This window comes from Brachyhypopomus gauderio, chromosome 15 (assembly GCF_052324685.1).
Source record: "Brachyhypopomus gauderio isolate BG-103 chromosome 15, BGAUD_0.2, whole genome shotgun sequence".
Taxonomy (NCBI): domain Eukaryota; kingdom Metazoa; phylum Chordata; class Actinopteri; order Gymnotiformes; family Hypopomidae; genus Brachyhypopomus; species Brachyhypopomus gauderio.
The window spans coordinates 4,920,316-4,934,641 of NC_135225.1; the positions used below are offsets into that span (position 1 = coordinate 4,920,316).

The 14,326-nt window shown below is 43.1% G+C and overlaps 1 protein-coding gene across 1 annotated transcript; it reads right to left on the reverse strand.

The window, feature by feature from the left end:
* Nucleotides 1–700: 700 nt before the first annotated feature.
* Nucleotides 701–13,052, reverse strand: sfrp5 (secreted frizzled-related protein 5). The gene is made up of 3 exons (XM_076975326.1): nt 12,176–13,052; nt 6,034–6,111; nt 701–2,056 (listed from the first exon to the last, which is right to left on the reverse strand). Exons 1-3 carry the CDS (start codon nt 12,702–12,704, stop codon nt 1,728–1,730), a joined length of 936 nt encoding a protein of 311 aa, XP_076831441.1. The 5' UTR covers nt 12,705–13,052; the 3' UTR covers nt 701–1,727.
* Between the last annotated feature and the right edge of the window lie 1,274 nt (nt 13,053–14,326).

Sequence of the window (14,326 nt, forward strand, 5' to 3'; positions counted from 1 at the left end):
AACACGCCTGGGTGTAGTGTCTAACGTCCCTGGGTGCAGTGTTTAACGTGCCTGGGTGCAGTGTCTAACATGCCTGGGTGTAGTGTCTAACGTACCTGGGTGTAGTGTCTAACGTACCTGGGTGTAGTGTCTAACGTACCTGGGTGTAGTGTCTATTGTGCCTGGGTGTAGTGTCTATTGTGCCTGGGTGCAGTGTCTAACGTGCCTGGGTGCAGTGTCTATCGTGCCTGGGTGCAGTGTCTAACGTACCTGGGTGTAGTGTCCAACGTACCTGGGTGTAGTGTCTAACGTACCTGGGTGTAGTGTCTATTGTGCCTGGGTGTAGTGTCTATTGTGCCTGGGTGCAGTGTCTATCGTGCCTGGGTGCAGTGTCTAACGTACCTGGGTGTAGTGTCTAACATACCTGGGTGTAGTGTCTAACATGCCTGGGTGTAGTGTCTATTGTGCCTGGGTGTAGTGTCTATCGTGCCTGGGTGCAGTGTCTAACGTGCCTGGGTGCAGTGTCTAACGTGCCTGGGTGCAGTGTCTAACGTGCCTGGGTGCAGTGTCTAACGTGCCTGGGTGTAGTGTCTAACGTCCCTGGGTGTTGTGTCTTGTTTGCCTAAGTGTAGTGTCTAACGTGCCTGGGTGTAGTGTCTAACGTACCTGGGTGTAGTGTCTAACGTGCCTGGGTGTAGTATTAATGACGGTGCTTGGGACATGATCTGAGGGTTCTTTATTTTGTTACCACATTTCATGTAGATAATTGGTTCACACAACAATATTACTGACAACTGACAAATGAGGAACTTTGCTTGAAAAATTAAGCAAAAACAAAAGGAATAACAAATCACGTGCTCTTCCCCCTCATTCAACACTAATTAATGACAATTAGAGTGAAATAATTTTATCATTTATTTCTGCAACAGTGAATTCAGGTGCTATGCCTGCCAGATTGTTTTCAGAACAGAACTGAGTAATTACGGTACAAAGGCGTGTGTTTGATATTTAAAATGCAAAATTAATAAGTGATACCAGCAATCTCACCAACCAATCTGCTAGGTTCAGTCCAGAGTCTGGTGTCCAGCTGGCTGGTGGTAGATGCTCCGTCAGAACTGGAAAGTTGTCCAGGTGCTGCTCAAATTCCAACTGACCAATCAGGGACAACTGTGCACAGTTAACCTTCCACCTTCTCAGTGTGAACCACATCTCTCATGGCCTCACCTTCTAGAAGGTTTTTCATTACCATAAAATTATCTACATAGTTCATGGTGTAACACTTTTTTCATATCTACAAAATAAAAGGTAGCCAGAAAGCAAATAGGCTCTTTGTTTACAAAATGGATACTCATAATTTTATTATTTGTTTACTCTGAAACTCTGAAATCAGCATAATCAGCTCAACATGGCAATGCCATATTTCTTGTCACTTCTGGTAATTTTGTGACCTCTTTTTGACCCGGGAACCACTTGTTGAGGTGGTAACAAGTAACGATTGAAACTAATTTCTAGAACGTATGAATGTACTGATTATTTTTTTAAAGCATTCATTTAATGTATACTGTACATACAGTATAAAGAAGAAATATTAAGTAAAAGTAAACACTATAAAACAAATTAACAAATGAATGTTTCCCAAAGGCAGCTTTTGAATAAAAAAATACGTAATATGTGCTGACTGTAGTAAGGGACAGGAGGGTCTGTGGGGTGACGGCGGGATTATGTGGGCGGGATTATGTTGTCACTGGTCACTGAAAGACAGTGTGATAGGTCGGGCACTGGTGGGACTTCATGTATTTGATGGCATATTTGAGTTCCTTGCTTTTCTTGTCCCACTTGTGGATAGACATGAGCAGTAACTGCTGGTCAACCTTGCGGCCCATGATGAGGAAGCCGCTCCCCAGGGTGTCCAGCTGGGGACACGGACAGTTCGCTCCGTTCTTAATGTACAGCGTCAGCTTCTTTAGGTCTTTTTTACGCAGGATGCCGACCTTAAGCACCTTCTTCTTCTTCTGTGCTGCGATGAGCTTGCGGTCACCTTTCTCCTTCTTAACCTCTTTGATCTTCATTTTAAGTGCTGGAGGAGAGATGAAAGGATTAGGTCTTTTTTGAAAAACAAATCACTTTCAGCAAGAAACGCCATATGTCACGGGATAAAGATCCTGTTTGTGTATGTGTGCCGTCAGTCATTTTTACACATCGGAAAAACCGGGGAATCCTCCCCACCTTCTCTGGGCCTCCCAATGTCACAGTTTCTATCATTCATTTGTACTATCTCAAGCAGCACGACGTTTCACAAGAAGCACGCAGGAAGAATCTGGGCTGTCCCATCGAGCGGGAGAGTTTACACCTCCCCAGAGGAGCATCATTTCACCGTGGACGGCACTAATTGCAGTCGCCCGGGAAAGGATGGAGAGACGAATGGAAAGTTTCGAAGACAGATGTGTAACACCCCATCAGTGGCCTTTGCACATCCCCACCTCATTCCCCGCAGTTTGACGGAGCCCTCCAACCTAAAGCAAGCCTTATGGCGCTCGGCCAAAAACAATCGTGAAAGCTTTAAATAAAATTAAGTTTGACATTCAAAAAGTAGTGTTTTTTTTTTTTACAGACAAATAAAACAACAGCAAAAAAAATCCCTCTGCATCTCCCTCTTAAGAGTTACAGCCTATCTGATGCTGAAATAGGTACATTACCCCAGCACGCTCACTATCTGTGCAATACAAGCAGCTTCACCGAACCACTAATGCATTTCCAGCTCTTCTCTGAGAGGTTTGGCAGCAGCGAAAATATTATTTTAGCAGTAAAGGTTTGGCCAGAAATACCAGCCAGAAACATGTAAATAACGGGGAAGAATATGGGGAGCATGAGTAAAAGAAAAACCAAGATAAGTTGATTAAACCGCTCACGATGGAGCTCCCACACACACCGGCTACGTGTAAGAAGGTCTGAGGAGTCAGAGGCCTGCTGGGTGGTACGGGGAGCACTGATCACACTACACACTGAGTGATTCTGCAGACTTACACAGTTGCTGAAAAAGATATGAAATATTTTGACTCCTAAACCTAAAACTGTCTTAATTGTATAGAGATGTGATTTTGGTACTTGCCCATAATGCTTGGTGAGTGTAAGCATGTCTGCGCAATGTCGCGATGACAAGCTGAACCTACTTTTTTAAACAAAAGCCGGTCTAAACTGTGGGCGGTATGTTGCAGCGAGGAAGGGTGGGTGGGGTGGGGGTTTTGGTGTGGGGTGGGGTGGGGGGTAAATGCAGGTAGGGAGAGTAATCACTTTGAGCAGAAACAGAGCTCACTCCTTGAGTTCACTCTTTAAGACATTTTAGTAGTGCAGCAACTGTGCTAACACCCAAGAGCTTAGTTAACTTTTATCAGTAGTGATAGGTGTAAAATCAGTTTTTCCATGCTGGACTGTATTTTAAAACACTGTGGCTATGACTCCAGTGTCCCAGACTTAGAACTAAGGGAAGCAGATTCTGAAACTTTGCCATTTATGAGTAGCATTCCAAGCAATTCCTGAAAACCAGTCCTGCCTGTCAAAACCAAACGAGTTGTACGTAACTCTATAAATCTCCATTTAAAGAGTCTTCAGTGAACTTAACTTTTCTGGTGGTCGTCAGACATTAAAAGTATTAAAAAGAAATTAATTTTGAAGTGCACATTAAAGTATTAAGAAAACAAATGAGAACCCTGTAAGGTTGAGCACATGATTAATGCAGCATATGAACCCGTATATATTTATACTGGAGTCATTCTTGGCAGTTGTCTCTGTATATCAGTCGCTGCTTTTCCCACCTGGGCATTTCCAAGTGCTTGTCTGCTCTGAGATACAGATTAGGTTTTCAATTAGATAAACGTTTGGTTTTGTCTTTGTGCCTTCAGATGTAACTGTTTAATAAAATGATGCATACACATGTTTACATAGCCTATAAGCTCAAAAATGACAATAAGAGTAGTTTAAAACTCTTTAGCATGTTTGTTGTATGGAATTCCAATAGCTGAATTCTTGAATTTCTCTGAAAACCACCCCTGATCTCACACTCATCCATGTTGCTTAAAGGGACCCGTAGGTCCAATTATGTAAGGATTTGAAGTTGATTTAGTATATTAAAAAGTATAAAAAAATAAAAGTATAAAAAATCGACCTACATGGTAAATCTGTAACAGCTTTCTGAAACTATAAACTCACTTTATACTCTAAACTACACACTGTGTTAGGTGATTACTGGTCAAAATATCAGTTATACTCTTCAGTGTTGTTGGCCACATATTCAACAGTGGTTTTATGTATGCTGAATGACATTGTGTTCCACCAATAACCTTCTGAGCTTTCACTGTTTTCAGCTTTATTACTGCACTCCTACTTGCTTCTGATTCTCAGATCTTTGAGTATTTAAGTTTGATGAAAACTGCAAACCGCGCCTCTCTAGGACCTGGGGGATAGTTAGTCAGCTTCATTAGGAGTCAGGATCGCTGACCTTTCAGACTTACAAGAGACAGCTGAGCAGAGAATTCGTGCACATTTTCAGCCTCATGATCACTAGAGAAAATAGGTAAATAAATCAAGCTATTATGATTGTTGTTCAGTGGCCAATAAATACACCCAAAATGATGACTTCCCTTTTGGTCATAGCCCCTGCAGTGTATATGTTACACATACACAAATGTTTATTGGCTCATGGTAGCTGGAAGCAACAATATTCAGTAATTAAAAGTTATGAAGCTTCCAAGATTGCCAAGTAGACCATACTGTTTACCATATAACATAATACTGTTGCACAATTTTTAGAACAGATGACCAAAGAAATGCATCACAGTAGTGCTGTGTGCAAGTCAAGAGAGGGCAAAGTGTTATTAATTGGACTTATTTTATAATGACTAAAGAAATAATGTGAGGTCAAAACCACTGAAATATTTGATTGTGTGCAGTAGCAAAAAATGGTTAAGATTGTTCTCTTTGCATCTCTACAAAGTCACGCCTCCTTCTTGACACACTGGTTAGAGTAATTTGTCATATTTAAAAGTGGCTACATACAAAGGAGGTTACTACATCCAAGTGAAACAAACTTCATGGCCAAACACAACGAGGGGATGAATGAAGCCACTTGATTTCAGACTACTCTGGCCTCTGCAGGGCTTTTCATTTGTAAAGTGGCTTTTCATTTGTAAAGTCTTTTTGCCAATGTAAGAGATCTGAATTCAGACTTTTTATGATTCATCTCTGATACTATGTATCAGTTTGAAGAATGCCAGAGAATGTGAAAGCCCAACTGTCAGAACAGCATGCGTTGGGATTACATCTTACATACTGTGAAACATACGTCATGGACACGAGTGCAACTCTGCACTCGCAAAATATTCACGATTACATTGACAGTCATATAAAAGTTGTGATGCAGTTCAAATGCTCAAATAAAACTAAAATTATATTGGCAGAAAAAAAAACATTTCTGAATGTTCATCACCCTTATTGTATGAACTGCATTGCTCATATCTGGTTGGATCTTTGAGCACTTAAGTGCGATACGGTGCCTCGCTCAGACTCTCACAGTAGTTAGTCACCTTCATCAGGAGTCTGGATCACTGACCTTTCAGAATCTCAAGAGACAGCTGAGTAGATAATATATGCACATTTTCAGTTTGGTATTGTTTTTCTAACCAAACCTATAACAACTCTGAAGTTGTTGCTTTCTCACATAACAAAGTTCAACAATGCGTAAATGCTGCCAAAGCACATGACTTATTTCAACACCCGGGACAAATGAGTTAAGCAAACAAACAACGGTTGTCATTTCCCTGTCTAGAACTATCAACGCAACGTTCCACTTTGTGCTTTTTCCAGTAGTATCTAATCACCGTCGTAGGACTGGTTTGATTTTTCAACGTTTGTGAGTGCGTGTGCATGTCTGCATGATGGGCATGTCTGCATTTGTGCCTGTGTTCATGTGTGACTGTCTGCATGTGTGATTGTCTGCATGTGTAACTGTGTGCCTGTGTGTGCATACTGTTGTGCATTCAAGTGTGGAGTCTTACTTACCGAAGTCACTGGCACAGAAGTGTTCTATTATTGTGTCTGCCTTCAGCTCGTTGTCACAAGGTGGACATGCTTTAGACGCTGCAAGGGAAAAGAAGCAAGAGATGATTTAACTCTTCAATTTCCAGAAGACAGCCCTGTGGCGTTTTATGTCTTTATGATTTCACTGGTGTATTGTCTTTCCTGTCCTTTCTCCAGCAGGACATATACTTTTGTATAGCATGTCACAGCTGGAGAGGGCCAGCGGGTCTGTAGTGGTCCTTGCTGAAGCTCTGAGCACTTTGTAAGCACTTTGTGAATTCTGCCTTGTCAGATGCTATTTTCTCCTGTGAGGATATGTAGAACAGAAGTCTGGTGCAATGTTTGCACTGCAATTAAGGCGATGAAAATGTTTGAATATAGATATCTGTATATTTTTAGTGAAGAGGTATGGCAGAAATCTTCCACAGAAAAGTGCATTTTTGTGAAATTCCAGCAACTAGTTGAGGTCATAAACTTTCCCTGCTGGTGGTCTCAACATCCAGAAAAAAAAAATCTGACCAAAACAAGAGATTAAATTGTTGTCTTCACTAGAACTCTGACCGCTGCCTGTATTTCACTGTAACCTTTCAATTATAGGTTAAATGCATACTCTACTTGTGTTACTGTGACCAGCCCTATGGCATTTTACTGATCTTGAGGCTTCCAGCATCATTCGTAGCATCTGTCTGCATGCTAATGTGATCTCAGATCTGGGGGGGGTGAGCGCCACTCACACAGAGGCTAAAGGGCTCTGCTAATGGCCCATAATCCACAGCCTTCCGAGCGATCAGAGAGACTGCTTCAGGCATGCTGGGTATTTGAGTCCCTCACTGTGAAGGTGAAGGCGTGATCCTGGGATGCTCAGGAGTCCACTTGTTCCACAAAGACAAGCAGAGCTCCTGACAAGCCTATAAACACTCTGGCGAGGACTTTCTGTAAAATGTAGGCTACTTTGTTCCAGGCCATTGGTGTGAAAGTGTGCTGTGCCAGATGTATAGTCTCAAACAATATAGGCCTGTCAGAACCAAAGAGCTCAAGCCAGGCTGATGTTAAAGGCCACAGGACTCTGCCCTGTAGGCAGCTCGGCTCGGTGTTTATTGGACTTTTACAAAGTTTGAGCAAAAATATGTTTGACTACATTTATTTTCAAATGCAGAAGGAATATGCCCCTAGCACTTTATCTCTTTGTGTCATATCACTCCTGTCTATTTTATTTTTGTGTACTTTAATTTGATTATGTTTAATTACCTTTATATCGTCAATTATATAAATAGTCCTACAGGCTTTTATAAATTTGGTAAACACTTTGTATTTCATTGAGCATAGAAATAATGTTTAGCTTAACATAGAGGCAGATTCGACAATAAACACACACACACACACACACACACACACACACACACACACACACACACACATATATATATATACTGGTGATGCCATTTGGATTGTGAGTCACTACATATATTATACAATTTGTGCAGGTGGGAAAAGCCATTAAATATGAAGGGAGAAACAAATGTTTCTCATTGTGTCCTCTATATAATCCTCGTGTTCTTCTTCCCTGTGTGAACACTAACTGTTGCTTGTTTGTGGAGATACTCTGCTCGTGGTTCTACCAGGCTGCCATCGCTATACTTGCTCCAGGTTTTCTCGTTGATCTACTAAACAGCTTTGGAGCTCTGCAGGATGTGGTGGGAGATTTGGTAAAGTCGCTCTTCCAATCAGCTAAAAATACAGAAACCTCTGCCTGTGTGAGGTTGCTGTGATTGAATAAAGTATGATCAGTTGTAACGTTTGGATGGGCAGACGCATGTGGTTCCTGCTGTACGGAGAGGTCCACCTCCTCCTGTCCTTCCTGGCCCACTTGTGAATGAAAGTGATTTGGTCATTTGCACACCGCAATGTCTGTAACCGTTCACTCCAGCTAAGACAACAACAGCGCCTGGTGGCCAGCAGTTACATGGCTCTGTCCCTGATTCCCCCTTTCAGTTGAAAAAGCAAGGGTCAGAGTTTATCACCCCAGTCACAAGCACAGCCACAGCGGGAGACAATAAGGAGGGTCAAAGTTCAGTAGGCTTCAGTACAGGGCTGCAGGGAAGTAACCCCCCCCCCAGTGTGTTCTAAACAGCAGTTGGTGCCGGAGCAGAAATCCCCAAACATTCCCATACATCTCCATATATCAGAGTTCTGCTAGCCGGTGGGTTAAAGATGTGATTATCTGCTGGTGACATCACACTGTCGCCTTCTGAGTGATGAGGGCTCTGGGATCTCGTGGCAGCAGGTTCTGGTACATCTCCAGAGGCAGATTCTTGGAGAGGTAGCGTCGTATTTGAACTGCAGAGTGGTTTGTTCACTTTTGCAGGGTGGTTTACTGGCAGGCTGCCCTCTTGAACAGGAGCCAGAGCATGTGTCTGAAGAGCAAGCACTGGGAATTCGGCAAAAGACTCTGTGTGTGTGTGTGTGTGTGTGTGTGTGTGTGTGTGTGTGTGTGTGTGTGTGTGTGTGTGTGTGTGTGTGTGTAGGGACTGGTGAGCAGAGTTTGTGATTCAGTCAAGTTGTGTGCTATCCTTCATAATGTGTAATTATTTTAAAAAGTATATTTCATCTGTACAACTGTTTGTACATGAATCCCCTTAGACACATAATAGAAAATTATATATTTTGCATTAGGTTCAAGTATCAGATTCAAAACCACTGTACTGAGTCTGCTTGACTGCTGATTATCGATAGTCTTACTTTAAATCAGTCTTTCCTAAATGTGTTGAATTTGATAATAGATAATAGAGAATAATATTTAAATAGCCATGCATTCTACACTGCTGGCTGTGTTTGTCTGTAAGACAGCCATGCTGAAATATGAAACCTGATGTAATGAGTTCTAGTTCTGCATCATATGCTGAGTGGTTCTTTGCCCAAACAGTAGCCTACCCACAATTTACTGGGACATTTCCTGAAGGCCTTTGCACAGTGAGTGGTGAGACACAGGAGGCCCTGGAAAGCTTTGAGGACGGGGATCTAATAGAAGGACCGAGTCTGTCATCAGGGCAGAAGGTGGTTTGGTGACCTGCTGTCTGCTGTCATCCTGAAGCCAAAGGTCTTCGCTTAAGACTTCACATACATTTAGGCCAGTATGTGTTTTTTTCTTCATTTAACATCACTTTGCGTGCTTTTGTATAAGAGAAACGGTCAAATCGCCAGTGTTTCTCCTCTTCTTAATGAGGAAGCCATTTCTGTTAGACTACTCAGAGGTCATAATTTTATGACTCATTTGTACCCGAGTTATGAGCAGTAACACTTATGACATTAAATATTACTGTGCTCAGGATGAAATGCAGAATGTAATTAATGTCACAAATCCCAACACATCTGTTTAAATGAGCAGGGTGTATGGACAGAGACTGGTTTGAACATCTCCCCTTAGCTGCCCCCTTGGGTTGTCCTAAAAACATGCTTCAATGTCTACTGGAATCCTATAAATAATACAATGTGCATTTTCTAAAAAAGCTAGCAAGTGTTTTCCATAGCCCATTTTGATGTTGTCCCAGAGTGCTTGTGGCTTACATCAACCAAACGAGAAAGCTGAGGATACCACAATATAAGACAGCTATTGACAGTGACATGAGGCACATCCACATTCCCTGTGTATATTTTGATCATGAGAGAAACTGCAATTTAAATTTACTGATATTATATGTGTACACGCACACACATATATATATAAGGAGTAAATTGATGACTCAGTAAACCACTTTTGTTGCTCAGGCAGTTTGGCTTGAGATTTAAGAGAACAATCTCATGCCTCACAACTAAAAAATCCTCTTCTGTTATAGTAATTAATGTCGGAGGAAACCACGCATTGCTCCTTCACTTCAGAAATAGGCTATTCACCAGAATGGATCCTTCATTGTAGCCATGGCAGTCTCCAGATACATACCCAGGGCCCCGCTCCCTCGCTTTGGCTGTGAATCACCTCCCAGGAGGCGCGCAGGACCTGGGACCCTGTGGCCTCTCTCGTGTGCTCCTCCCCAGGCTGCTGGGAACCGGCCCGCCATGGCCACGGTGTGTGTGTGTGTGTGTGTGTGTGTTGCCATGCTATCTGCCGAGTCCTGTTTCAGATCACTGTGCGCCCTTACCAAAACAGAAGCGGCCTGTGCCCCTCCCCTGCTGGTGATGGTGTGTGTGTGTGTGTGTGTGTGTGTGTGTGTGTGTGTGTGTGTGTGTGTGTGTGTGTGTGTGTGTGTGTGTGTGTGTGTGCGCCCCTCCCCTACCGCGTGGTGGAAAGCCATTTTCACCCCCTGTGCCACTGGATTCTACACCCTTCAGCATCCTGTAACTGCAGAAAGGCAGTTCTGTTCTGTGAGCCTCAGCACACGCGTGACCGATGGGGCACCGATCGATACCGGAACGATTGGCTTCTGCTTAGGTGATTTTACTGATGGTTATAGGGCATCCTTCCACAGGACTTGACCGACTTAGAGGACGGGACTGTCAGATGCATGGTTTTTGGTAGAGCCCATCTGCATGTTCAGGATCATGTCGGCATGACCGATACTTGATGTTTCCTTGATATCTGACTTGTTACGCATGTTTTCTGCGCACATACAAACTTATAGCTCCGCTGCTTTGTTTTGGGATCCATAGACACTTAATTTTAATGCAAAGCAAAATCACAAAAGTTCCGGAAATATCTTCGGTAAGTCGGGAATCCCAGGGTTTGAAATGTATTTAAATCAGCAGAAGTGAAAGGACAGCCAATTGTGTTACATTTAGAAGAACATATATTTGATTACATGATTGTCCTGTGTGTGTTCAGTGGGGTCTGTTTGGCACACAACTGGCCTACCTTTGTCTGATTTGAGTGCCTCCTTGTTTGGTATTCTGTATACACTTATCATAATGCAACTCTTAAAAAGAAAAAAAACAGGAAGAAATGCAGATAGGATCATAGAGTTTCACAGCGCCTCTTAGTAAAGCAAAAGAATGTGCTGTGTAAGTCCTTCACTTCGGATGGGTTCCACGTTTTCTTTGTTTATCGTGTCTGAATTATTGACCCAAGAAGGACACTCTTCTGTCCTTTCTCAGAACTTCCCATGGCTGTGTCCTCTCGTTCCCTTTCTCCGGTCTCTCTTACTCCTTCTCTCTCTCTTTTCTCTCTCTCTCTCTTACTTTTTTTCTTTCTGCTCCCATCTCCTCTCTTTTATGGATGGTCCTCCTTTTTCCAATGAAGCTAACTAATGTATGACCATCCACACTAATTAGTGATCCCCAGTAATTGGCTCCCCGGCTAATTGGCCAGCTAACTGCCAGATTAAACAAAGGAAGAGAAAGGCCAGACACAACAGGGATCGCCTCTACACATTCCAAATGAGATTTTGCTTTTGGATAGTGAAAGCTCAGAGTGCTTTTTTTGTCTTTCTGAGTATACAGTGAATTCCCTCACTTCACATTCAATAGACACTCACAGTTCACAAAAGGAAGATATAAGAAAGAGTCAATAGAAGTGGCTGGCTGGGGTTTTCAGTTTGTGCAAGCAAATTTGTCTTATTGTTTTATGATCTATTGTTTCACTTTTACTCACTGCCTTAGCACTTTTCAGAACAAAATTAAGTCTAACTTGTGCTTATTTTAAGAGAGATTTTGATGACATGTTCTTATGTTTAAGTTAGATCTTACTTAAAAGTATTTAAGATAGTAAGTTAGAGTATTCATAAAGGTAATGGAAATAGATTTGTTGGGTTTTCTCACCCAACCCAGTTTCTTTTGCAGTCATACTACTAGCTTTATGTATATTTTCTGTACTTTTGCCATACAGCAGTTACATCATTCTTGGCTACTCTTGGTTCTACATTATTATAACTGTTTTGTTCTAGACTGATTTCAGGCATTCTGGCATTCATTTATCTGCCATGTTTATTTACTTTATTTATTTACTTTTTTTCATACTTAATATACTACTGATTTATTTGCTACTCGTTTTAAATAGTTAAGTTGCTTTACGATTGTGATCATTTTAAGCATCATTAACATTTCAACTCAAAATGAGTTTTGTTTTTCACATAATAGATATGATACAGCATATGAGTCAGAACTAGCGTGACTGTGAGCTTCACGGGGGCCCTACCTGGAGTCTGTGTGGCAATGTTCCCAGCGAACTGCATGGGGATGCAGAGGTCATTATCGATGGGGAACTTGTCACACTGCAGCATGTCTGGCCAGGGAAAGCCGTAGGTCTCCATGACAGGAGCGCAGCTGTCCCTGACGGCTTCGCACAGCGAGCGGCACGGGTAAATGGGCCGATCCAGGCACACGGGTGCGAACAGGGAGCAGAGGAACACCTGTGTGTCCGCGTGGCAGCGTTTGGCCAGCAGGGGCACCCAGCTGCCAGCCTGCTGCAACACCTCGGGCATGGTCTCGTGGTCCAGCAGGTTGGGCAGCCGCATCTTCTTGTAGCCCACGGTGTAGCAGAGGCGTAGCTCGGCGGGGATGTCCACGCACTGCGGCTGCTTGGCGTAGAAGCGGCCGTTGTGGAAGTTGTCGGACTGCCAGCTGTAATAGTCGTACTCCTCAGCGGTGGTGGAGCTGAGCAGGAAGAGTCCCAGTGCCAGGCTCAGTGCCCCTGCCACCCACACCTGCATCTTCTGTGCAGCCATACTATTGAAGTTGAGAGGAGAGGAGGGCTGGAAAAAAAACAAAAAACAAATACAACCAAGACAACCAAGGGTAATCCTTTTCTTCTTTCCGTGAAGTAGTAATCGATGACAGAAAAAGAGAGGAATGCTGTTTATTGTAATATGCTCCCCTCTTCTTTCTGGTTCTGTATTTTCCTGTTAATCTTCCAGTCTAGGAAAGTTCTGACTCCAGTTGTTCAGGTGATTGTGAGGGCGGGTAAGGAGCAGCTCTCACTGCTGTGCTCTTGTCTAAGCTGGCTGAGGTGCACCTAGACTATATGAAGGACTGGATTGCTGGCCATACCAGCCGACAGCCCCCTAGAAAGCTGCTAGTTCACTCCACCTCCCACAAGCTTCTCCTGTCCTCAGTAAGCTCCGCCTCCCCTAACCACAGCCAACCACTGCAGGGTGGGCGGCACCTCTGCCTCGACTGGCAATCCCCCCACAGCCCACCTCTCTAGCAGACGGCCTGGCCTGTGTGTGGAGTGTGCTCAGCAGCCTATTGCTCTTTCTGACACACACACACACACACACACACACACACACACACGCACACACACATTCCTCCCCTGCTTTTCAGGTTTCCATTTAGTAGGAAGTAAACCATGGGGAGTGAAAAGTGCTTTTTGGGGCATTGAGATTCAGTGCAGCTACAGGTGGTCTGGACGTTTGGCCATGCTGTTTGAGAAATGCTAATGCCAGTCCTGGATGTGAATAGAGTCAGACTCTCCCTCTGTCGCCTTGTATCAGCCGCTGTCACACACACAGGGGCCCTGCCTTCATCCTGTAGGCATTCAACAGCAGGGGGCCTTACAGGCATACTGCATCACTCTCCTGCTAACCTTTAAGAGCTTTTTAACATCAGCCGTACCGATAGACCTAACAGAAGATCTGCAGCTCATTCAGCATCCTGTGTGCTTCCTCCAGTCATTTTAATCTTCCTGTACTATAACTTCCCTTTTCAGACTGTATTTATTGTTTTAATTGCATGACACAGCTGGGTGTAATGCTAACAGGTAAATGCAAGTGTTGTCAGTAGTTACACCAAACAATGCGCTTGCCGTAGTCTGTGTACAGCAGATGAGTTTTACGTCTGCACAGGCAGGTCCTAGGTCTGCACAGATGGTTTTTAGGTCTAGGCAAGCTGTTTCTACGTCTACATCGTTCATGTAATGTATGAGAAGCAAGTCAGGAGGTCATCCATGATACATGAAGCAGTGTGCACAAGGGATCTCGTTTGAGAAGCACACGAAAGCTGCGCACGTTTACAGTAATATGTATGTATCATTGTATTTACGTATTGTCATTTTTTACTCAAGACAGATCATGAGGTCATTCAGGAATATTGACTTATTTGTGTTCACAGAAATTTGTCGGTCTTGTGTCAGACAGATAACATTCAAGACATGCAAACCTGTAATCAGGTGATATATATCAGAAGTCTCCAAGCCAAAGTTTCCCAGGTACACTTTATCAGGTCTTCAGCAATGGACAATTTGTATTTTTCTATGTATGTTTCTTTCAATATGTATCCCACAGGATACTAAAAACTCCTTTTGCCCCATAAAACTGATACAAAATGTATAGATTGCACTCACTTAGTT

What these genes read in the sequence shown, in the direction of transcription:
- sfrp5 (XM_076975326.1), bottom strand. Translation starts at nt 12,704, where the DNA reads ATGGCTGCACAGAAGATGCAGGTGTGGGTGGCAGGGGCACTGAGCCTG. An exon ending in CATTGCCACACAGACTCCAG is followed by an intron (nt 6,112 to 12,175) that starts GTAGGGCCCCCG and finishes TTTCCCTTGCAG; the next exon opens with CGTCTAAAGCATGTCCACCT. An exon ending in CTTCTGTGCCAGTGACTTCG is followed by an intron (nt 2,057 to 6,033) that starts GTAAGTAAGACT and finishes TCTCTCCTCCAG; the next exon opens with CACTTAAAATGAAGATCAAA.